We start from the raw sequence: 24,886 nt of genomic DNA, 5'->3' as shown, positions 1-24,886 counted from the left end.
TGGCAGTGCAAGGGGCATCACCATTCACTCTTTCACACACACCGTCATTGACCTCATCCCGTCCATGGGACCACTCGCCACCCACACAGGCCAGGCATACTTATCATCTGACCCAGCAGGCGTCCTGATACACTCTCCACATCTCTATCCATGCAGGACAAACTGGCCCACAACAGGAGGGAAAGGTTGCAGACAGATGGAGGGATGCCAGAGATCAAAGTTCTGACAGAATTCGAAAACAGAGCCATCCAGCTGGCCGACGATGACCAGGACCAGTCATGTGCTGACAGTGAGGTTGGCGCTGCTCTACCAAGGGAGGATCCAGCAGTGCAACATCCATCAGATAACCATACTGTGAGTGATGTATCCTCTTTCACAGGCCACTGTCATGCACTAATTATCTTCCCTTGCTTTCACAGGCACATCTGCCAAACAGCCGACAGAGTCCATAACCCAGGGCCTCCAATCAAGCCCCGAAGAAACCTCCGAAGAGGAACCTGGATGCACCCTCCCTGAAGTCCCATCACAGCGCTCACCCACACCCTCCACCAGTGTAGAGACGCACACCTCAGTGGGACCTAGCTTTAACGTAGCCTCAGGATCACAACCTGGTGAGCACATCACACTGTCTGATCAACAACAGGTGGAGGCAAGGATTTCCCAGGTCCCCAGCACCCAGAGGACTGCTGGAGGCCAGAACATTGCTGAGTCCGAGTCAGATGATGAGCCTCTGGACTCGGTGATGTCATAGTTGCTGTAGCTGCAAAGACAAGCTCGGGAACATCAGGAAGGGATGGCCACTGCACTCCTCAGATTGCAAGGCACGATGGAGGAGCCCATCAGTCTTCAGGCTGAGGTAATAGCGCCGGCATTGCAACGCATTGAGGTCAACACTGGCAGTATGGCAGTTGCCATGGAGATCTTGGTCCAGGACGTCATTCCTGCACGGCTGTGCGGGCTTAACTCCATCGCTGATGCCATAGTTGGTCTCCAACAGTGTGTACGTGAGAGAGGTGCTGGACAGCTCGATCTCACCCCAACTACTCCTTCAGCTCACGGAGTCAGCCACAGGCCCTCGGGCACCCATAGGGAGGAGGATCAGCAGGTGCACATTCTGCACCCAGGTGTCTCTGGGAGTGACCGGCCCATCCGAATCCTATCTTCCTGTGACCTCCACAGCTCCAACTTCACGGGCTGAGGAGGGTGACTCTGCCACACAGCAGGAACCCGACTGTAGGCCGGGGCCCTCCAAAACTCAGCCCTCCAGAGGACGCCCACCAAAGTCATCACAGATAGGGCGCTACAGTCAGCAGGCTGCCTCCACCTCCGCTGTGGATGTCCGAAGAGCACCAAGATGTAGCGGCAGGGTTAGGAAAGTTAAGTAAAAGTATTTGCCCTGGGCCCGGGTGGTGATCACTTGTGCATATTGTTCACTATTGTCAATAAACTCCTAAGAATGTCTCGCTGCCTGTGGCTCCTTGTTCTGATGAGCAGTGTTCTTGTCACTCGGGTGTGAAACCCTTTTGCACAAGTTAAAAGGCAGGGGTCTCAGTCCAGGGCCTCTTCCCTGTGCTCTGTACAGCCTTCAGACCACAGTGATGGTCCAGCCTCACACTCCCTGGAAACATTACTGATGCCTACACCTCGGCAGTGCTGGTCATTACTGCCAGAATGTGGTGTGCAGGCGCCACAGAGTTCTCTCATTCTCTCTGTGTGTTCTCAGCACCTTTAAGGTGGGGCAGGCCCCCATCACACCAGCATCTGCGACCAGTGATGCTGTGCACCAGCTCCTGAAGGGCTGAGGTGCTAAAGGCAGATACAGCATCAGATGCGATTAAAGTTTCATGGCTACGTCTCTGAGATGGCCCTGATCATGGAGCACAAGCGAGCTACCCTCAGCCAGACAGGAGTCAGTCATTCTCAGAGTCTATGTGAAGATCTAAGGAGTGTCCTCACTGTAGGTTCTCATCATTCTCCTGCGATCGAGCGACTATAGGGCCTCCACTGCATCTCCATGACAGGAGCATTCTCATAGAGGGTATTCATGCTGCCATTAGCCAGACTGGAGTCAAATGTTCGCAAATACGATGTGAGGATCTACGGAGACACCTCGCTGCATGTTGTCATCATCCTCCACAAATCTAGCAGCTATGAGGGCCTCCCGAGCACGCTTGCCTCATCCAGCCAGTGCGGGAGCCTCATCCACGTCATCGTCACCACCGAGGACACCCTCACTCTCATCCCCATCGGTGTCCTCCTCATCCGAGGAGACCTCCAGCTCCACCATCTCCTCCTCAGCCAGCTCCTCACCACATTGCAGCAGCGTCAGGGTATAAAGGGGGCAGCAGATGACGACAATGCGTGACATCCTCTGCAGACTGTATTGCAGGGCTCCACCAGAACCTCATCTTCAGCATCCCAATGGTCTGCTCAACCAAGTTGCAACCATCTGCATTCTCATTGTAGCGTCGCTCTACTGCAGTCTGAGGCCGCTGCACGGGTGTCATCAGCCATGGCCTCTGTGGGTGGCCCTTGTCCCCAAGGAGCCAACCCTGCAGCTTCTGTGAAACCTGGAAGATCCAGGGATCTGCAAGTGACTCAGGATGTAGGCATCGTGCACACTCCCTGGAAACCATGCGCAACCTGCAGAATGTGTTTCTGATGGTTACATACCAGCTGCATGTTCAGTGAGTGGAAGCCCTTCCATTGATGAAGTCCACCAAGTATAGTGATGGAGACCTGAGCGCCACATAAATGCAGTCAATCACACCCTGTACCTGTGGAAACCCCGAGATCAGGGCGAATCCAACGGCCCTTGCATCCTGGCTGTCCCAGTCCCGGACAAAATGCACAAAGTTGTGTGCCATGGAGAAGATGGCATCCATGACCTCATGGATGCATTTGTGGGTGGCGGATTGTGAAATCCCACAGAGGCCACCTGTGGAGCCCTGAAAGGAGCCACTGGCATAGAAATTGAACGCTGTGGTCACTTTCACAGCCACTAGCAGTAGATGCCCTCCATGTCCCCTTGGCACCAAGTCCTGCAATAAGTGGCAGATGTGAGCCACCAGGTCCTTAGAAATGCACAGTCATTGGCGAAACTGGTTCTCAGTCATCTGCCGAAATGGCAGGCACCATCTATAGGCCCTGGGTGTCGCTAGGCGCCAACCAGCTGCTGCTCACTGTCGCTCCTGGGCAGCTTATGCGGGAGCCCCTGCTGCCCCTTCTTAGTGAGGTTGCTGCTCTTGCCTTGGCATGGCCAGGAGCCTCAGTCGCTCTCTCTTCTGAATCTAAGGCCTCTATTGGCCATCAGGCCTACAGTTAGGTCACCAGGATCTAATCTTCCCGGAGAGTGCTGGTCAACCCTCGGATGACCAGAGATGAGTGCGCTGCATGGCTGCCCTGTCAACCTGCGACATTGGGGACACTGGTCCAAACCGGGCTGCTGTGATTGCAAGGGGCTGTGAGCGCCTTTAGCACTGACTGCTAAATGGCCAGCGTTGGCTAGGATATTGTACAACGTGTGCAGTCCAACTGCTCCACGGTCCAATAAAGTGGTGGTGGACTTGAAATCTGTGCCGGGGGTGGGGGGGTGGCAGTGGGGGGGGTGGGGGGGGGGGGTGGTGGCAAGGTATGGCGTGCTTGGTGGCCCTTTGGTGCCACCATGTTGCTTGCATGGGCGGGCAGGCGAGGAGCCCGACCCCAATCATATCACTGTGGCTGCGCCTGATCTGTCTCAGTTGCAGAGGCTCGGTCAGTTTATACAGGTGTCCCTAATATGTGGCCACCTCCCTCGCCTCCCCTGCCCCCCACCTTGATTGCCTGTGCGTGGAATGCAGCGCCAGGCCAGCACTTGAACACCCCCTCCACTGACAATGGTCGCCTCCGAGGCTGGCCAACACTTGCCCCCAGAAACCGCCCACCCCCAGCAGTCACCTTGGAGGCTGGCCAGCACTGGCCCCCAGACACCCCCACCCTTCCCGCTTAGCAGTTGCCTCCAGGGCCAGGCATCAGTTGCCCCTACCCCCTGGCACCCCTGAGGCCTGTAAATAATGGGCAAGCTGTGAAGAACGCTGCTGCTCATTCACCTCAGTTTCACCAAGGTGAAGGCCGCCAAATGCACATTGCCTGCATGCTGTTGTGAAACACGTCGGCAGGAAGGATGGATGATACGGCGGGGTTCCAAGGGCCTGGCGGGATGGCTTTTTAATTATATGCTGATGTATTACAATTAGCTCCCCGCCGACCGATGGTGGGAAATGCGGCCCGCCGTTGGCAGGCTGAGCGGATGATCGCAACCTGCCTTCATGCCGTTGTGAAGCAGGTCGCGCCATATTTTCCATGCACGCCACCTATCACGCCCACCGGCAACGGGCCAGAAAATGCCTCCCCATACCCCAGTAATTTCCATTATTTTTTTATTAGTACCAGCGAATGCAACAATGAATTAAATTTTACAAGATCCCCTGAAAGATTTAAACATTCAAATGTTTTTGAGCTCCGAAACACAAAATATACTGAAACGAATAGTCAAATTTGCATTTTAAGATCACAAGAAATAGGAATAGGAGTAGGTTGCTTGGCTCCTTGAGCCTGCTCTGCCATTCAATAAGATCATGGCTGATCTGATTATGTCCTTAACCCCACTTCCCTGCCTTCTTCTCATCTACCCTGTTAAGCTCCCTCAAAATCACATGTTTCAATAGGATCACCTCTCATTCTTCTAAACTCCAATGAGTACAGGCCCAACCTGCTCAACCTCACTTCATAAAACAACTCTTTTACCACAGGAGTCAGCCTAGTAAACATTCTTTGAACTGCTTCCTATGCAAATACGTCCTTCCTTAAGTAAGGAAACCAAAACTGTGCAAGTACTCTAGGTGGGGACTCACCAATGTCCTGTACATTTGTAGTAAGATTTCCCTACTTTTATACTTGATGCCCCTTGCAATAAAGATTAACATTCCACTTACCTTCCTAATTACTTGCTGTACCTGCATGCTAACTTTTTGAGATTCATGTACACCTTGTCAACCTTGTGCAGATTTTCACAGGAAAGTTAGAACAAAATATTCTCACCAATTTACAGTTACTTTGTGTTGCAAGATTCTTGTTTCTGTCCCCAATGCAAATGAATAAATTTCTTAAGTCCTACAAAAATGATTAATATTTTCTTTCCTGGCTTTCAGTAAGACTGATTACTCTGACTGGCTCTTGTGCTCATTAATAGGAATTATTACCTTAGATGACCACCCTCAGTAAGCACAGCATTTCGAGCACCACAGCATCTGTGGGTTACGGAGGAAAATATCAACCAAGATTCCTGCTCCAGATTTCTTGCTAATGACTCCTGTTGGAAAGTGTTAAAATGTGGGTGCTGTGTGTGAAGAGAATTCGGCAAATGTGTTGCCCCTAAAGTGAAATAACGCATCAACAATTGGGCTGCCAGCATTGGGTAACTCCTCCCCCTCCCAGCTGAAGTCAATAGAATTTAATATAATAAATATTGGAGAAAGAGAAATGAATGAGCAGAGCACATTTTGGTTTAACACAGAGCATACCTTGTGGTGCTATCTGTATCCAATGAATGGACACCCAGGAATAAGCAGAAGAATGCATCCAAAAGAAAGTGAGAAGCATGCAAGGCCCATGCCCCATAGTAGATTACGAGGTGCAGAAAGTGAAGGAGTCACGGGTTACAACTAGAGGCATTGGTTGTGGCAATGGAATTGGAAAAATGTCGGGACTGTGAGGGAAAGATTCAATTGTACAACTGTAGGAAGCTGTTTGTACTTCCTTGTGTTAATGTCACGGCAGCAGCAGTGGACTTCTTTCCCCTAGTGCCTGTTTGCCTGTTTTATACGATAGAAACACTGAAACAATCGGAAATGTAAGGAAATTGTTTCAGTAATATGTAATTGGTAGCTTTTTACAAAAGGAACATTGAAGTAATTAGAAAACGTTGACGTAAGTCTACAGTCATGCAAAACAGGGATAGAAATGTTAGGGCATAGAATGTTAATATATTTTAATAATATTGGCTTAACATACTGATAAAACTAATAATGGCATCTGAGCAACATTATTACTTCATATTATGTTATGTTTCAGTGGCGTTGTGTATCCACTGAAATCATGGAAAGATATTGAGGACAGGGAATTTGGTTGTCTTTATCTTGTGCACAGAACTGTAGATTTATCAGACGGGTTACCACCAAATGGTAATCAATTCCTTTGAAAAGAAACAAATATTTAGTTAAAATAAATTAAAAGTTATGTGCATATATCAACAAAGATGAAACCATCTCACCTGTTGGTCAGTGATAAATAATGTAAGTTGTAGTGTTAAATTGATGTCTTACTATTTTTCTGGATTGCAGTAGGAAGTTAAAGTAGATATTTCACAAAATTTTGAACTCACCATCGGTTATTTACTTTTTACGAGATCAGGTTAGTTGTGTAGACTTCATTATGCAAGTTGAATATTATCCACAGATGGGTTAGAGTTAGTGCGCAGATGCTCTATTGTTTATTTTTTTTAAAGAACTCAAGCTTCAAATTGATTCATCCCAATTTAAAATTGGTCATTAAAAACAGGAAATGCTGTAAAAGTGCAGCTGATCTAATCAACATTTGCAAAGAGAAAAGATGGGTTAAAGTTTCAAGTGGAAATCATTTGTTATCCTGAAGAAGGGTCTGCAGCTGAATGATCTGTCCTTTCTCTTTTCAGATGCTAATAGTCTGTTGTGTATTTGCAGCATGCTGTTTGTAATTCCCTTCTTTCTATCCAAAACTGATGCACCATTTCAAGTTGTAATTAAGATGTGTTGTTAGAAAAATATATCTAAATTGCTTCATTTTTTCCCTGACAGATGCGGAGGTGGTATATCGGACCAGGGATGGGCATGTGATCAAACTGAATATAGTAACAAATGAAACAACCGTATTGCTGGAAAACAGCACATTCGTAAGTAAATTAATTTGCATTTTTGTATTTATCTTTTCATTTCAAGATGTTTTTAGCTTTGTTTATACACAAAAGTGATTATTACATTTCAGGTATAACTGTACAAGTTTCAAAAATAAGAGCATTACCAAGGAGAACCTTCATAACCATTTTTGCAGATACCTATAAGTGTGCTAGTTTTCCAGCATCATTATCGGTTTTGGGAATTTTTAAGGAATAAAAGTGGGGTATTTGTGTCACAGGAGGCTGGAACATTGATGTGAGAGTTACACCCTTCTAAAATAGACACTGAGGGCAGACTCTTCTGGCTGGTGTGCGGGGGCGGGCCCCACACGCCAACATGTACAATGACGCCGGGCGTGCGTCCCAATGTCACTGCGCGTCATTCTGATCTTCCGTTCGGTGGGTGCACACCAGAGTCGGCTGCACGCCCACCAAACTGTCAAAGGCCTGTTAAGGCCATTAATAACCTAATTAAACCAATTGTCAGAGCTGCTCGTCCAACCTTAAGGTTGGTGGGCAGGCGAAGAGCCCAGGCGGCCTTCGCATTTCTCATGAAACCTCATCCATGGGAGCAATGAGGTTTAATAAAGGGTTTATAACTTAAATTAAAAATTTTATTAAAATTCATAAACATGTGGGGACATGTCTGAAAATAGTTTTTTTTTTAACATCTTTTGCACTTAACTCAAACTCTGCGATTCCTGCACTCTTTCACGTGCATGCCCCGACTCTCCCTCCTCCCCCCACCTGCAGAGATAGCACTGAGCGCTTCTGGGTGTGCGTCACGCTGGGAGGGCCTTAATTGGCCTGCCCATGTAAAATGGCGGCACGCAGACGATCATGTGTGGCGATTGGCTCCACGCCTGATGGCGCCCCCTCCCAGCCAGCCTGCCCGACGGGGAGAACATTCTCCCCTAAGTCCTGGTAGAACTATATGCCTACACCCAAAAAGATGAATGAATGAAAATGGCAGGACAATGAGGGCAAAAGCAGGCTTCCCGGAAATTCCATCAAGGTAAGTGTACAGCAAAGGAGAAGCACAGTGAGAATGCACTTCTTCACCAAACTCCACAGACTATACCACTTTTTTGATGATGTATCAGAGCCTCATTAATAAATGTAAGTCAGGGTGTGATGACAATGTTACCATCTCTGCCATTTCCATCTCTATCCATGTTCCTATTGTCAGTTCCTGCTGCTGACAACAAACATTGAGAGAGACAAGCTGCAAGGCAGCCATTTCCATTTGTATTTAATGGGATCCAAAGGTGTTCTCGTGTAAAATTGTATCGTTTTGAGAGGCTTTTTGATTAAATTACAATGTGATTTTTCTTTGTTGTTTATATAGCTCCAAAGCACTTGCAATTGTGGTTGGACTTTCAGGACGCTTAAACAGCTTCTGCTGTCACACTTATTGTTTCATAGGAGTCATCTGAGAATGATACAATGGCAGGAGGAGAAGTGGTAGAAACAAGAGGAAGTAGTAAACAGGGCTGCAGCTGAGTAGAGAACCAGTGGAAGGAGGTGACTCACCAAAATCCTTATCTTCCCAGCAGGGTTTAAAAGTTTTATAACAACTTATATTTATAAAGCACCTTTAATGTAATGAAACACCCTAAGCTGCTTTCATAGGAGCAATATAAAACAAAGTATGACATCGAGCCACCTGAGGAGATATTAGGTCAAATAACCAAATACTTGGTCACAGAGGTAGGTTTTAAGGAATGCCTTAAAGGAAGAAAGTGAGGTAGTGAGGCTAAAAGGAGTAGAGACAGAATTCCAGATCTTGAGGCCTGGGCGACTGAAGGGACAACCACCAATGCTGGAGCAATCAAAACTGGGGATGCACAAGAGGCCAGAATTAGAGGAGCACAGATATCTTGGAAGATTGTGGGACTGGAGGAGATTAAAGATAGAGAGGGGTACGGCCATGGAGGAATTTGGAAACAAGCATGAGAATTTTAAAATCAAGGCATGGCTTAGCTGGGAGCCAGTGTAGGTCAGTGAACAGTGGGGTGATAGATGAACAGGGCTTCTGCAAGTTAAGACATGGGAATCAGGGTTTCGGATGACCTCAGGCATAATTTTCCTCACTGTCCTGCGGTGGGCATCAAGACGGGCGGGAGCAGCAAATATCATGGGAGCAGAAAACGCCACTTTGCCGTCGGCATAAAGTCAGGTTGTGATTGTCTGCTCCAGACCTCAATGGCATTTCCCACTGTTACCACATGAACGATCCTGTTCCTCTCTGGCCAGCCCAACAGCTCAGCCCTCCTATTGTGGGTGAGCTTGTCCTGCATAAAGACAGATGGAGAGAGTGTGAGCAGGATGCATGCCAAGGCACAGGATAAGGATGTCTGCCTTGTGTGGATGGTGATTGGAGCCACGAGCTACACAGGATATGAGCCCAGATGGAGATGTGAAGGTGTGAGTGAGAGAGTGAGTGGTGAGGTCCCTTGAGCTGGCAGCGAGTGAGATCCCTGTGTCTGATCGGCTTGTGAGTGTGTGAGTTGAGAGCCATGAGCTGATTGACTTACCCTGGCGGAATGAATGAAATCACTCATCCTCTTTCTGTATTGGATGGCTGACCTCTTCTGTGCAGCATTGGCGCTCATCATCGTGGTCACCACCTCCCAAGATGTAGCTGAGAGGTTTGTGGACCTCCTCCGGCCATCACAGGGAGAGAGGACCTACCAACAGGCCTCCAAGTCATCCAGAAGGCAGCCCAGGGAGGCGTCACTGAACCCTTTTGGGGCCATCTCTCTTCTGTAGCAGTCCTGGAATGAAGACATTGTGTGCGGGTGCACTTTAAATATGGTGCCTGGAGCAATGATCCGCTGAGGTCACGGCGGCGCGGGCAAATCAGAGGCCGCCTGCCCACAATTCAATGTGTTTCCTGCTGATGCATTTTAATGAGGTGGGAAGTGAACAATAGGATGGGAAAATGCGCCATTGCGGCCGGCAAGAAAACAGCCGCTTTTCCTGCCCGCTACTGCACTTAGTGCGTGGAGGGGAAAATCCCACCCCTCAAGTTTATAGAGGGCAGAATGTGAAAGACCAGTTAGGATTGCATTGGAATAGTCGAGTCTAGAAGTAACAAAGGCAGAGAAGGGGGTTTCAGTAGCAAATGAGCTGTGACAGGGACAAAGTCAGGGTGATGTTACGGAATGGAAATGGGTGGCCTTAATAATGGCATGAATATGGGTTTGAAAACTCTTCTTGGGACCAACTGCAACACCAAGATTTTGAACAGATTGGCTTAATTTCAGACTGCTGCCAATGAGAGGAATGAAGCCTATTGCTAGGGAACAGAGTTTGGAGTGGGGACTGAAAACAACGGCTTTAGTCTTTCCAATATTTATTTGCAGGAAATTTCTGCTCAACTAGTACAGGATGTCGGATAATCTGTCTGATTATTTAGCAATGGTGAAAGACCATGAGTGGTGGTGGTGAGGTAGAGCTGGGTGTTGTCAGCCTAAGTGTGAAAACTAATGCTATGCCTTTGAATGATGTTGCCAATAAGCAGCATGTAGCTGAGAAATAGGAGGGGGGCCAAGGATAGATCCTCAAGGGACACCAGAGGTAATGGTGCAGGAGCAGCCATTGCAAGCGATTGTCTAGCTAGATAGTTAGATAGGTAAGAATAAAATTAAGTGAGAGCAGTCCCACCCAGCTGGATGACAGTGGAAAGGCATTGGAGGAGGATGGTGTGGTCAACCATGTCAAAGGCTGCAGACAGGTTGAGAAGAACAAGGAGGGAAAGTTTACCTTTGTCACAGTCACCTAGGCTGTCATTTGTAACTTTGATAAAAGCTGTTTTAGTATGGGTTGGTTGTTTTTTGCGAAGAGGGGTGATGATGGCAGATTTAAAGGAGAGAGAGACAACACCTGAAAAGAGAGAACCATTTACAATATCGGCTAACATGGGACCAGAAGGGGAAGTTGGATGGTCAGCAGTTTCATGGGAGTATGATTGAGGGAACAGCAGGTGGGTCTCATGGACAGATATATTTTTTATTCATTCATGACATGTGGGCTTCATTGGCTGGGCCAGCATTTATTGTCCATCCCTAGTTTCCCTTGAGAAGGTGGTGGTGAGCTTCCTTCTTGAACCGCTGCAGTCCATGTGGTGTAGGTACACCCATAGTGCTGTTAGGAAGGGAGTGCCCGGGTTTTGATTCAGCAACAGTGAAGGAACGGCAATATATTTCCAAGTCAGGATGGTGAGTGACTTGGAGCGGAACTTGCAGTTGGTGGTGTTCCCATCTATCTGCTACCCTCGTCCTTCTAGATGGTAGTGGTCGTGGATTTGGAAGGTGTTGTCACAGGAGGTTTGGTGAATTCCTGCAGTGCATCTTTTAGATGGTACACATTGCTGCTACTGTGCGTCAGTGGTGGAGGGAGTGAATGTTTGTGGATGTAGTGCCAGTCAAGCAGGCTGCTTTGTCCTGGATGGTGCCAAGCTTCTTGAGTGTTGTGGGAGCTGCACTGATCCAGGCAAGTGGGGACAATTCCATTACACTCTTGACTTGTGCCTTGTAGATGGTGGACAGGTTTTGGGGAGTCAGGAGGTAAGTTACTCGTCACAGGATGCCTAGCCTCTGACCTGCTCTTGTAGCCACAGTTTTTATGTGGCTAGTTCAGTTCAGTTTCTGGTCAACGGTAACCCCCAGGATGTTGATAGCAGGGGATTCAGTGATAGTAATGTCATTGAATGTCAAAGGATGATGGTTAGATTCTCTTTTGATAGAGATGGTCATTGCCTGGCACTCGTGTGGAATAAACATTACTTACCACTTGTCAGCCCAAGCCTGGATATTGTCCAGGTCTTGCTGCATTTGGACATGGACTGTTTCAGTATCTCAAGAGTCGCGAATGGTGCTGAACTTTGTGCAATCATCAGCAAACATCCCCACTTCTGACCTCCTAATGGACGAAAGGTCACTGGTGAAGCAGCTGAAGATGGTTGAGCCAAGAGCACTGCCTTGAGGAACTCCTGCAGTGATAACCTGGAGCTGAGATGACTGACCTCCAACAACCAGCTTCATTCGTGCTAGATATAACTCCAACCAGTGGAGAGTTTTCCCCCTGATTACCATTGACTCCAATTTTGCTAGGGTTCCCTGACGCCACACTCGGTCAAAAATGGCCTTGATGTCAAGGGCAGTCACTCTCACCTCACCTTGGGAGTTCCTGTCTTTTGTCCATGTTTGAACCAAGGCTGTGATGAGGCTAGGAGCTGAGTGGCCCTGGCAGAACCCAAACTGGGAATCAGTGAGCAAGTTATTGCTAAGCAAGTGCCACTTGATAGCACTGTTGATGACCCCTTCCATTACTTTACTGATGGTCGAGAGTAGACTGATGGGACGGCAATTGGCCAGGTTGGATTTGTCATTTTTGTGTGCAGGACATAGCTGGGCAATTTTCCTCACAGCCGGGTAGATACCAGTGTTGTAGCAGTACTGGAACAGCTTGGCTAGTGGTACAGCAAGTTCTGGAGCACAAGCCTTCAGTGCTATAGCTGGAATATTGTCAGGGCCCATAGCCTTTGCAGTATCCAGTGCCTTCCACCATTTCTTGATATCATGCGGAGTGAATTGAATTGGCTGAAGACTGGCTCCTGGTGGTGCTGGGGACCTCTGGAGGAGACTGAGATGTATCATCCACTTGGCACTTCTGGCTGAAAATTGTAGCAAATGCTTCAGCCTTATCTTTAGCATTGAGGTGCTGGGCTCTCCCATCATTGAGGATGGGGATATTTGTGGAGCCTCCTCTTCCAGTAAGTTGTTTAATTGTCCTCCACCATTCACGACTGGTTATGGCAGGTCTGCAGAGCTTAGATCAGATTTGTTGTTTGTGATATCACTTAGCTCTGTCTAGCACTTGTTGCTTATGCTGTTTGGCACACAAGTAGTCCTGTGTTATAGCTTTGCCAAGTTGACACCTCGTTTTTAGGTGTGCCTGGTGCTGCTCCTGGCATGCCCTCCTACACTCTTCATTGAACCAGGGTTGATCCCCTGGCTCTATGGTAATGGTAGAGTGGGGAATATGCAGGGCCATGAGGTTACAGATTGTGTTCGAGTACAATTCTGCTGCTGCCGATGGCCCACGGTGCCTCATGGATGACCAGTCTTGAGCTGCTAGATCTGTTCGAAATCTACCCCATTTAACACGGTGCTAGTGCCACACAACACGATGGAGGGTATCCTCAATGACTGTGTGGTGGTCACTCCTACCGATACTGTCATGGGCATATGTATGTGCAGCAAGCAGGTTGGTGAAGATGAGGTCAAGTATGTTTTTCCCTCTTGTTGGTTCACTCAATACCTGCCGCAGACCCAGTCTAGCAGCTATGTCCTTTAGAACTCAGCCAGCTCGGTTCGTGGTCATGCTACTGAGACAATCTTGGTGGTGGACATTGAAGCCCCCCACCCAGAATACATTCTGCACCAATGCCACCCTCAGTGCTTCCTCTAAGTGGTGTTCAGCATGGAGGAGTAGTGATTCATCGGTTCAGGGAGGGCGGTACGTGGTAATCAGCAGGAGGTTTCCTTGCCCATATTTGACCTGATGGCACGAGACTTCATGGGGTCCGGAGTCAATGTCGCAGACTTGTAGGGCAACTCCCTCCCGAAATTATACCACTGTGGCGCCACCTGTTCTGGGTCTGTCCTGCCGGTGGGACAGGACATACCCAGGGATGCTGATGATGTTGGTGTATGGGACATTATCTGTAAGGTATGATTCTGTGAGCATAATTATGTCAGGCTGTTGTTTGACTAGCTCTCTCAATTTTGGCACTAACCCCCAGATGTTAGTAAGGATGACTTTGCAGGGTCGACAGGGCTGAGTTTGCCGTTGTCATTTCCAGTGCCCAGGTCAATGCCGGGTGGTCTGTCCAGTTTCATTCCATTTTTGAGGCTTTGTAGTGGTTTGATACAACTGAGTGGCTTACTAGGCCATTTCAGAGTCAATCAATCACATTGCTGTGGGTCTGGAGTCACATCTAGGCCAGACTAGGTAAAAACAGCCGATTGTCTTCCATAAAGGGAAATCATTAGACTTTTAAATCCAGATTTTTATTGAATTCAAATTCCACCATCTGCTGTGCTGGGATTCGAACCCGGTTCCCAGAGCATTACCCTGGGTCTCTGGATTACTAGGTCTAGCGACAAAACCACTACACCATCGCCTGAGCTCAGCGAGGGCATGAGGGGAGATTGGAGAGAAACTAGAGAAAGGTGTGAGTTCAGGGCTAAAGCAGGGGAGCATTAAAGGAAATTTGGCCTGTTGGGCTAGTGGAAGGGAGGGATGAGACAGAGGCAGCTGAATGGATTTTCTTGGTCTTAATGACAAAGAAATCCATGAGCTCCTCACATTTGTTATTGGAGGTGAGCATGCAGGGGACAGGGAAGGAAGGTTATTAAGAAGGCAGTTTTTGGTAAAGAAAAAAATGCAGTGTTCCAGGGTTACCTGCAATGCAGGATTATCATTGAAAAATTAGTAGTTTTAGTAGATGAGAGCTGACCCGATAGTGTTTTAAGTGGTCCAACTAGATCTGATGATGGGTGGCTGAACCAGTTATCCATCATATCCTTAGACTTAAGGGAGCAGAGATGAGGGCCATAGCAGGCTAATGGCCAGGATGACAAAGAGTAATGACTTTACTGGGGATTAGGACATCAAACATAGAGGTGAAGGTACGGTTGAGAAATGTTATGGCAAATGCAGAGCCAAAGGCTAAATAGTTGGAGTTTTGAAAGTACAGTTGTAAGTAAATTGTGGGGGGGTGGGGGTAGTTTTTTTACAGGGACGGATACAGATGGAAATGAGGTTGGGCTGTGGAAGGGGAATGTGAGCGGTTAATGGTACAGTTTTCAGTAATGATACAATGGGACTAGAAAGACCATGAGAGATGGCACGGTCAAGGGGACGGCTGTTAATATAGGTTGGAAAGTTTACATTGAGAGAGAGGTTTAGGGAGGATAAGAGGACAGTGAACTCAGAGAAGAGAGAGCATGATGAGCTAAGATGGAGATTGAATTCACTGACAATTAGAAGTTATTTGATGCAAAGGCTGAGGGAAGAAAACAATGCAGAAACCTCAGTGATAAAATTTTTATCGTAATTGGAAAGCCAGTACAGGACGATAATTTTGAAAGAGAAATGAGAAGGGTAGTACAAAGTGAGATACTCAAAGGAGGAGATAGTGTCTGAGGAGCAGTGGGTCAGACCAAGGTGTGATCTTGTGATAAACGCCACACCGCCTCCACATTGGGCATGATGGGATGAGTGGTAGAAGATATAGCCAGGTGGAGAGGCTTCATTAAGGAGGAAGCGGTCATCACACTTTAGCCAGCTTTCCACTAAGAGCATAACATCAATGCCATCATCCACAATAAGTTCACAGATGACAAGGCCCTTGTTCACAAGTGAATGGACATTCTGAGGGGAGATGTGGTGAGGTGGGAGCTGATCCACTGGCAGAGTCTACAGTGTCAGCAATGGAAGGGGTGAGTTGGACCAGAAGAAGATTGGCAAGGTTAGCCCAGTGGGTGCATTGGGCAGAAAGGTTGACAAGGGAGTGGCATGGAGCAATTGGGGTTACTGCTCATAATGAGCCTGCACTGAGTGTCTCCATGAACCTGTTGAAGGATGCCAAGAAAGGTACAGAGGGAAGCAGTGGACTTATCTGACAGGGAGTCAAGCTTGGGTTGGCAGCAGGATAGCTGGAAGGTTGAGGAGTACTGAAGGGTTGGGTAGAGAATTGGGACAAAAATGTGCCTGAGGGGCAGTGTGTAAGGAGACTTTGTTTTTCTGGGGAGGCAGTCACAGAACTGTGTCACCTTCTACAACAAAATCTGCAACTAATTGTCAGAGCGAGCATAGCACTGCTTATTGCAGTCGGACACGACAGCCCTACATTTTTCCTCTACTCAGGCTGTCAGAGAGGATATTAGTAACATGAGTTAGTCTGCAACTCATGTATGCATTAAGCAGGTGGTTGATTGCACGATTGCTAGTGCAAGCACTTTATCCAGTTTTTCCGTGGAAGTACCAAGAAAGGCCTTTGAGGTTCACACTGTTTGCCGAATTCTCTCTTTTCCAAAATATCATTAACTGCACCCATCTTCCCATGCTGGCACCTTCGCATGAGTGCACTGCCTCATAAACAGTAAGGGCTTCAACTTGATTAATATGCAATTCTACTGCGTAATGACCAGCAGCATTACATGCCTGTCTGTGCCTGTTTTCCTGGCAACCTTCATGATGCTTTTAGTTTGTAGCAATCCTCCATACCCGTCTTTTTTCCCTGCACAGCTGACTACTTGGAGACAAGGGGTCAAATCTTCCATGGAGTGGTAATCACTGTCGGATTGCCACTACGCTCCTATTTTCCTACCTTGGACTGGAGCCCCGCATTTCTTGCCTGGGCTTCTGAGCCGGGTTGCTGAAAAATGTGGTGTGTACAATGAGGACACCACATGAAGCCACCATTAAACGACCTTTAGCATGATAAGCGATAGGATACAACTGACTTGGAGGATGGTCAAGAGGTGGGGGAGCTCATTGAAGAGCACTTCATATGAACAGTCACTGCTGCCCTGCACCTACTGTCCAATATCAGTCTCAGTCCTTTCAAATAAATTCCATTTGTTCAAATACCAACAAAGATAGTCAATGTTATCAGCTGCTATAGAAAACTGTACACCCATAATTAGTTTTGAAATCTTTATCATTTTACAGGCTCGAACAAATGCCAAATATTAAGTTTGTAAGACCATTATGTTTTGGGGCTGTCACTGTCTCTTTAAATTAGGATAAGATGGAGGAATGGAGGGAATCATGTGACCTGTTCTGAATTCTGCCCAACAGCAAATGTGGGTGGCTTGGTTGTTAAAGGTTAAAGCGGGGGGTGGGGGAAGGGTTCCAGGTTGTCTTACTGGGAAGAAGGAGTGACATATTCACTTTAAACTGTCTATTTATTCCAATATAGAATGAAGTTGGGGTCCAGGGGATAGCTAATTAGCATTTCTGCATGGATACAAGGCCCATGTTATTCACATTTGAGAGGGAATGAGTCCATCACAAGCCATTGTAGTATCGGGTTACAGGGTTTTTCTTAAGATCACAGTAGCTTTACGGTATAGAAGGGGGCCATTCGGCCCATCGAGTCTGCACTGGCTCTCTGAAAGAGCATTCCACTTAGTCCTACTCCCTTGCCTTATCCCCATAACCTTGCACACACTCTCCCTTCAGATAACTATCCAATTCTCTTTTGAATACCTTGATTGAACCTGCCTCCACCACCCTTTCAGGTGGTTTGTTCCAGACCCCAACCACCCTCTGGGTGAAAGAATTTTCCCTCACATCACATTTACTCCTTTTGCCAATTATTTTGAATCTGTGCCCTCTAGTGCTTGATGTTCTCTTGAGTGGGAACAGTTTCTCACTACTCACCCCGTCCATACCCCTCAGGAACTTGAATACCTCTATCAAGTCTCCTCTGAGCCTTCTTTTCTCCAAGGAAAAGAGTTCCAACCTTTCCACTCTATCCTCATAACTACTGTTCTTTATAACTGGAATCTTTCTTGTGAATCTCCTCTGTACTCTCTCCAATGCCTTCACATCCTTTCTCAAGTATGGCACCCAGAACTGGATGCAGTACTCCAGGTGAAGCCTAGCTCGTATCTTATACAAGTTCAACATGACCTCCTTACTCTTGTACTGAATCACAGAATCACACGGTGCAGAAGAGGCCCTTCGACCCATCGAGCCTGCACCGACACGTGAGAAACATCTGACCTACCTACCTAATCCCATTTACCAGCACTTGACCCATAGCCTTGAATGTTAGCCTTCAATGCCCCTATTAATAAAGCCTGAGATACTATATGCTTTAGTACCTGCTCTCTCAACATGCCCTGCCATCTTCAATGACCTATGTACATATATACCAAGGTCCCTCTGTTCCTATACCTCCTTTAGAGTTTCTCACTTTATTTTGTACTGTTTTTCAACATTCCTCCTGCCAAAATGAATCACCTCACACTTCTCTGCATTGAACTTCATCAGCCACTTGTCTGCCCAATCCACTAACATGTCTATGTCCTTTGAAGTTCAAGACTATCCCCATCACAGTTGACATTTCCAGTCTTCGCATCAACTGCAAATTTTGAAATCATGCCCTGGACACCATAGTCTAGGTCATTAATATATATTAAGAAAAGCTAGCATCCCAACACTGACCCCTGGGGAACTTCACTACAAATCTTCCTCCAATCTGAAAAACAACCATTTATCACTACTCTCTGTTTCCTGTCACTCAGCTAATTTCTTATCGAAGTGCCCATTTTCCCTTTTATTCCATGAGCTAGAATTTTGCTCACAAGTTTGTTGTGTGGCACTGTATCAAATGCGTTTTGAAAATCCATATACACCACATCAACAGTGTTTCCCTTATCAACCTTCTCTGTTACCTCCTCAAAAAGCTCCAGCAAGTTAGTTAAACATAATTTCCCCTTAATGAACCCATGCTGGCTTTTCTTAATTATCCTGCACTTGTCTCAGTGACTGTTGATTTTGTCTCGAACTATAGTTTCCAGAAGCTTCCCTACCACTGAGGTCAAACTGATGGATTTGTAGTTGCTGGCTTTATCCTTGCATCCCATTTTGAACAAGGGTGTAGCATTCACAATTCTCCAATCCTCTGGCACCTTCCCTGTGTCTAAGGAAGACTGGAAGATTATCACTAGTGCCTCTGAAATTTCCACTCTCACTTCCCTCAGTACCCTTGGATGTTTCTCATCCGGTCCTGGTACCTTATATATTTTAACTAACAATTTCCTTTCCAACACTTCCTTCCTCTTGATTGTAAGTTCTTCTATTATACCAGTTACTTCCTCTCTCATCTTGGCCTGGGTAGCATCTTCTTCCTCTGTAAAGACAGATGCAAAGTACTTGTTCAAGACCTCTGCTACTTCACCTGCCTTCACATGCAAGTCCTTTTAATTGTGCCTTTTAATTTAATCGGCCTTACGCTTTCTTTAACTATTTATTATTATTATGCATATATATATTTATTATTTACATGCCTATAGAAGACCTTGGGATTCACTTTTATGTTCATTGCCAGCCTCTTTTCATGCTCTCTCCTTGCTTTTCTTATTAGTTTCTTCACTTCCCCTCTGGTCCTTCTATATTCAGCCTGATTCTACATTGTATTTTCTATCTGACATCTGTCGAATGTGCACTTCTTCCTTTTCACCTTTACCTATATCTTTCTCATCATCCAGGATACTCTGGATTTATTTGTCCTACCTGTCCCCTTCAGGGGAATATACCTTGACATTGCCTGCAATACTTTTTCTTTGAAGGTGGACCATTGTTCAGCCACTGTTTTTTTCTGCCAACATTTAATTCCAACTCACTTGACTTAGGTACATTCTCATCCATTGAAGTTGGCTTTCCCCCAATTGATTATCCCTGATCTGGATTGTTCCCTGTTCTTTTTCATGATTAACCTGAACCATTTGATACAATGGTCACTGTGCCCTAGAGGCTCTCCCACTGATATTTGATCCACTTGGGCCAACTCATTCCCAAGAACCAGGTCCAAAAGTGCATGTCCTCTCATTTGACTAGAAACATACTGCTGCAGAAAATTATCTTGACCACATTCCAGGAACTCTCCCCACTTTTGTCCTTTTGTACTATTCTTATCCCAGGCTATATTTGGATAATTGAACTCCCCAATGTGATTACTCTATAATTCTTGCACCTCTACGTAATTTCTTTGCAAATTTGTTTCTCCACATCCCTTTCACTAGTTGTTGGTCTATATACTACACCAATCAATGTTATTGCACCTTTTTCATTCCTTACCTCTAGCCAGAGATTCTGTCCTTGGCCCCTCTGGAACAGCCTTTCTCTCCAGTACTGTAATAACATCCTTAATCAATATTGGCACTCCCTGCCCACACCATCCCCACACCGCTTCCGCCCACTTCTCTTCCTTTCCTATCTCTCCTAAACACTTTGTGCCCAGAAATATTAATGCCCAGTCCTGCCATTCTTTGAGCCAGGTCTCTGTGGCAGCAATAACATCATAATTCCATTTGTCAACCTGTGCCTGCAGTTCACCAATTTTATTAACCACACTCTGTGCATTCACATATATGCACATTAACCGTGATTTATGCTTTTTAACTTTCCCCTTTACCCTGACCCCATCTAATGACTTACTATTCTAATTCTATCAAACTCTTCAAGTATTCTATCTGCTTTGATACTACGCTCTGATATACCCTCGTTATCAGTTGATGCTTCATTCCTTCCCACTGCCAGTTTTTCTCCTCTGCACTTTGAATATCCCCTCAGGCCCCCCTTCCCCTGGCAATCCCCAACAGCACCAGCAAACCTCCTCACGAGGACACTAGTCCCAGTCCTGTTAAGGTGCAACCCGTCCTTCTTGTACAGGTCCCACCTGCCCCAGAACTGGTCCCAATGCCTCAGAAATCTAAAGCCATCCCTCCTGCTCCATTTCTCCAGCCATGTGTTGAACTGCTCAATCTTCCTATTCTTATGCTCACGAGCATGTGGCACCGGGAGTAATCCTGAGATTACTGCTCTTGAGATCCTGCTTTTTAATTCCCTTCCTAACTCCTTAAAATCTGCTTTCAGGACCTTGTCCCTTTTCCTACCTATGTCATTGGCCCCAATGTGGACATTGACCTCTGGCTGCTCGACCTCCCCCAAGAGAATGTCCTGCAGCCGCTCTGTGACATCCTTGACCCTGGTACCAAGGAGGCAACATACCGCCCTGGAGTCATATCTACGACAGCAGAAATGCCTGTTTGCTCCTCTAACTATGGAATCCCTACTGCTATAGCACTCCCACTCTTCCCCCTCCACTCCTGTGCAGCTGAACCACCCGTGGTGCCATGAACTTGGCTCTTGCTACAGTCTTCCATGGAACCATCTTGCTCACCAGTAGCCAAAATGAAAAAGCAGTTAGAGAGCAAGAAAGCCTCAGGAGATTCCTGCGCTACTTGCCTGTTCCTCTTAGATACTCTGGCAGCCACCCATTCCCTCTCTGTCTGTGTACTTCTTAGCTGCGGTATGACCACCTCTCTAAATGTGCTATCCGCATAATCCTCAGCCTTGCAGATGCACCACAGTGACTCAGCCACTGCTGAAGTTCCACAACCCAAAACTCCTGCAGCTGGTGACACTTCCTGCCGCTGTCTTCATTGAGGACACTTTGTGCCTGCACGACTTCCCACATCTCACAAGATGCACATTCCATATGGCCAAGCTACACTAACATACCTTAAGCTTTATATAAAGTGTTTACTCACCTGCACTCACCAATCATCTCCTCCTCTCTCCCTCTTGCACTCTTCTTATTTCCTAAGCTCCTCTCTAGTTCCTTATGACTTCACACTTGATTTTCTCCCAACCTGGTCGGTCCACTGAGACCCACCACCAGCACCAGAGCTAGCTCATTTTGAACTCCCAGCTTCTCTCACACTCCTTTTGAACTCTTGGATCCTCTCGCACTCTTTTATTATGTATTAATTAGTTTAATTATTTTTCTTAATTTATTTTATAATTAACAAATCCTACTACTCAGGATAAACTTACTACTATTTATAAACCTTACTGATACTATTAAAACCTTACAATTACAAATAAATGACCAATTTGAAAGACATTGAAAGCAAAGGTGATGTAAACTCACCAGCCAATCACCTACCTGCTCCCCTGTGATGTCCAACCTTTATTTTTGCTTTAGGATGTGGAAACTGGCAAGCGTTCAGCCCCTGCTGTTCTTGCCAACTCTCAGACTGGACTCTCTCTCTCTTTCTTTCAGCCCCCGCTGTTCTTGCTGTGAAACATCACTAAATCTCACAGATAGGGTGGTCTGCAAGAATCTAGAAGAGAGCGGAAGAGCAGAAAGGTGGAGGTGCTAGTCCTTCACCTTAAGCAGAGTAAATGCTGGCCCTGTCCATCACCATGTGAAACATAGGTGGGAACTTGCAGTCTAATTGAAGAGACCTAGTTCGTGAGCGTATGAAAGAGATTGGAAGATTTGGCTAGAGGAAATAATCCCCAATTTGTCCCTCACCATCAAAGCCAGTTCATGGAATAGAAGTTTTCCAGCTGGAAAAGAAATAGACTAGTTCCTGGAAAATTAAGTGTCCATTTAAGGGACAGAGTAAAGTATAACTGTTGGGGGGGGGGGGGGGGGGGTGCAGGGGCTTTCTGTTGTTTTAAAGTTAAATGGCAGATCTTTTCTGTAGTTTAGCATATAAATTTCTACTGAATAATGTTTAGACAATGTTGCTTTTAATCTGTTTATTACAATAAAAGCTTTAACTTGAAATCTTCTCATGTGGTCCTTTCAGTCAGCCACTGGAAATTCGAATATCTTTCTAAAAGTTGTCAGTCTCGACAGTGATCGTAAAACCCCACAGTAACTACCATCCTGCTGTAAGTTCCAAGTGCCACCTCAAGCTCTCCCAAACCTATTCTTTGAGCTGCTACGCCATGACCACCGGTGGCTTCTGCATGGGAGGTGGAAAGCTGCTCTGGATAAGCCTAGGGCTCATGAGATGCTTGAGCTAGATTGCTCAAGGAGTTTGGGTCTAAGAAGGTTTGACTATTGGTGGCATCAGTGTAGTGGCCACTGGGTCAGTCTGGCCTATTTGTATTTCTGGAGGCATGGTGAGAGTGTGAGAGAGATAATGAGAAAATAGAAAAGGAAAAGAAAATGCTCAAACACCCTGCTGTGCTGATTTGAGAGGCTTGTGAAATGGGGAGGGGAAGAATTGATAGTGAGCAACATGCAAGCCTGGGAAGAGGGAATAAAAGATATGAATCGGAGTCCTCTTGGAAGTCTTGGCCATATTTTTTTTCCTGGACCACAAAAGTTGAGCGTAGAAAATTGAGGATGCGCAAGAGGTCACAATTTGGGGAGCGCAGAAATGCCAGAGGGTTGTGGGGCTGGAGGAGGTTGTAGAGATCGGAACATGTGAGGGCTTGGAAGATTTTAAAATAAGGATGAGAATTTTAAAATTAAGGTGTTGACAGACTGAGAGTCGGTGAACAGGGGTGTGATGCATGAATGTGTCTTTGTGCGAGTTAGGGTTCAGACAGCAGGGTTTTGGAGGGGCTCAAGTTTAGGGAGGATGCAAGGTGGGAGGCCAGCCAGGAATGAATTGGAATAGTTGAGTCCAAAGGTAACAAAAGTGTGGATGAGGATTTCAGCAACAGATGAATTAATTTTCAGAAGGATTGGACAAATCGAATTGGCAAAGTTAACCTTGTGGACAAGTTCATAACATGCATCCAAGATAGTTTCATAGAACAATACATTGTGAAACCAACCAGGGAACAAGCTGTTTTAGACCTGGTAAAGTAAAATGAGACACGATTAATTAATGATTTCATTAGAAAGAACTCTGTAGAGAAGAGTGATCATAAAATGGTAGAATTTCATATTCAGTTTGAGGGTGAGAAACCTGGGTGTGAAACTAGTGCCTTAAACTTAAATATAAAAGTAATTACAAGAGTATGAAGACAGATTTGGCTAAAGTAGATTCAGAACAACAGGTAAAAGGTAAGGGAGCAGATGTTTAAGGAGATATTTCTTAACTCTAAAGAAAAATATATTCCATTGAGAAAGTAATTTTCTAGAAGAATTATGAACCAACTATGGCTAACAAAGGAAGTTAAAAATGGTATCACATTGAAAGAAATGTCATGTCATACTATGCTGCCCAGATTAATGGTAGGCCAGAAGATTGGGAGAATTTTAGAAACCACCAAAGGATGAATAAAAAAAAGGGGGAAATAGATTAGGAGAGTGACCTAGCAAGAAATATAAAAACAGATAGTAAGAGCTTCTACAAGTATAAAAAAAAAGTAGCTAATGTAAACATTGATCCTTCGAGGATGAGACTGGGGAATTAATAATGGGAAATAAGAAAATGACAGAAAATTTGAATAAGTATTTTGTATCTGTCTTCATGTTAGAAGACACTAAAAGCATCCCAAGAATAATAGAAAATCGAGGGGCAAAAAAGAGGGAGGAACTTAAAACTATCACTAGAGAGAAGGTATAAAGAAAACTAATAGGACTAAATGCTGACAAGTCTGATGGACCTGATTGGCTGCATCCTAGGGCCTTAAAAGAAGTGGCTGCAATCATGATGCCTTTATTCTGCAACTGTCTACTGGACTATCAATATTTGAGTCACCACTTCACACCAGAAGGTTGCTGTTGGATGACAAGGGCGCACCACTAACCAAATTGATCACGACTCTGGTGCACAACACAACCACATATAGACAGTATGCATACAATGAAAGTCATACTGCCACAAAACACATCATCAAGCAGACCACTGAGGAGCTCAAGCAATGCTTATGCTGTCTGGACCATCCTGGAGAAGCCCTGAAACACTTCAGCAGAGCATATGTCATGACTTGTGGTAGGCTGCTGTATGCTGCACAACCTCGCTATATTGAAGGCATAGCACTTGTCACCAGATATACAGTGAGAAGAAGAGGAGGAGGAAGAGAGCGAGAGAGAGAGAAGAGGCAACCAGCACATCTGCCTTGTGGCAGGGCTTCCTTGATCAATTCATTCATCTGCAGCACCAGTGAACACATCCAATTTCCCATTCTACAATAGCCCCACAACCTTACCTTCCCTCTGCCACTGACCATCACATCATCCTCTTGACCACAATGCTGAAATAAAAGCCACCATAAAACATCCATTACAAAACAACTTTATCAGTCCCCTTTAAGAAGTGTAGGTTGTTTCTAGGCAGTGAAGCCTAGCTTTAAATCCTGCGAGGCTCACATGAAGTATACTGAAGTATACAGCCACTCACAGTGTGTTTA

At 46.0% G+C, this 24,886-nt stretch overlaps 1 protein-coding gene across 1 annotated transcript in view; it reads left to right on the top strand.

Moving 5' to 3' along the window:
* dpp10 (dipeptidyl peptidase like 10) overlaps positions 1-24,886 on the top strand; it is a 942,753-nt gene that overhangs the window by 422,112 nt on the left and 495,755 nt on the right. The window contains exon 4 of the mRNA XM_078552405.1: positions 6,873-6,967. Coding sequence (XP_078408531.1) covers positions 6,873-6,967 — 95 coding nt within the window. The remainder of the gene's footprint in view (positions 1-6,872; positions 6,968-24,886) is intronic.

This window comes from Cetorhinus maximus, chromosome 11 (assembly GCF_964194155.1).
Source record: "Cetorhinus maximus chromosome 11, sCetMax3.hap1.1, whole genome shotgun sequence".
Classification (NCBI taxonomy): domain Eukaryota; kingdom Metazoa; phylum Chordata; class Chondrichthyes; order Lamniformes; family Cetorhinidae; genus Cetorhinus; species Cetorhinus maximus.
Note: the sequence above shows the minus strand (reverse complement) of the source record. Positions and strands in the feature narration are given on the sequence as shown.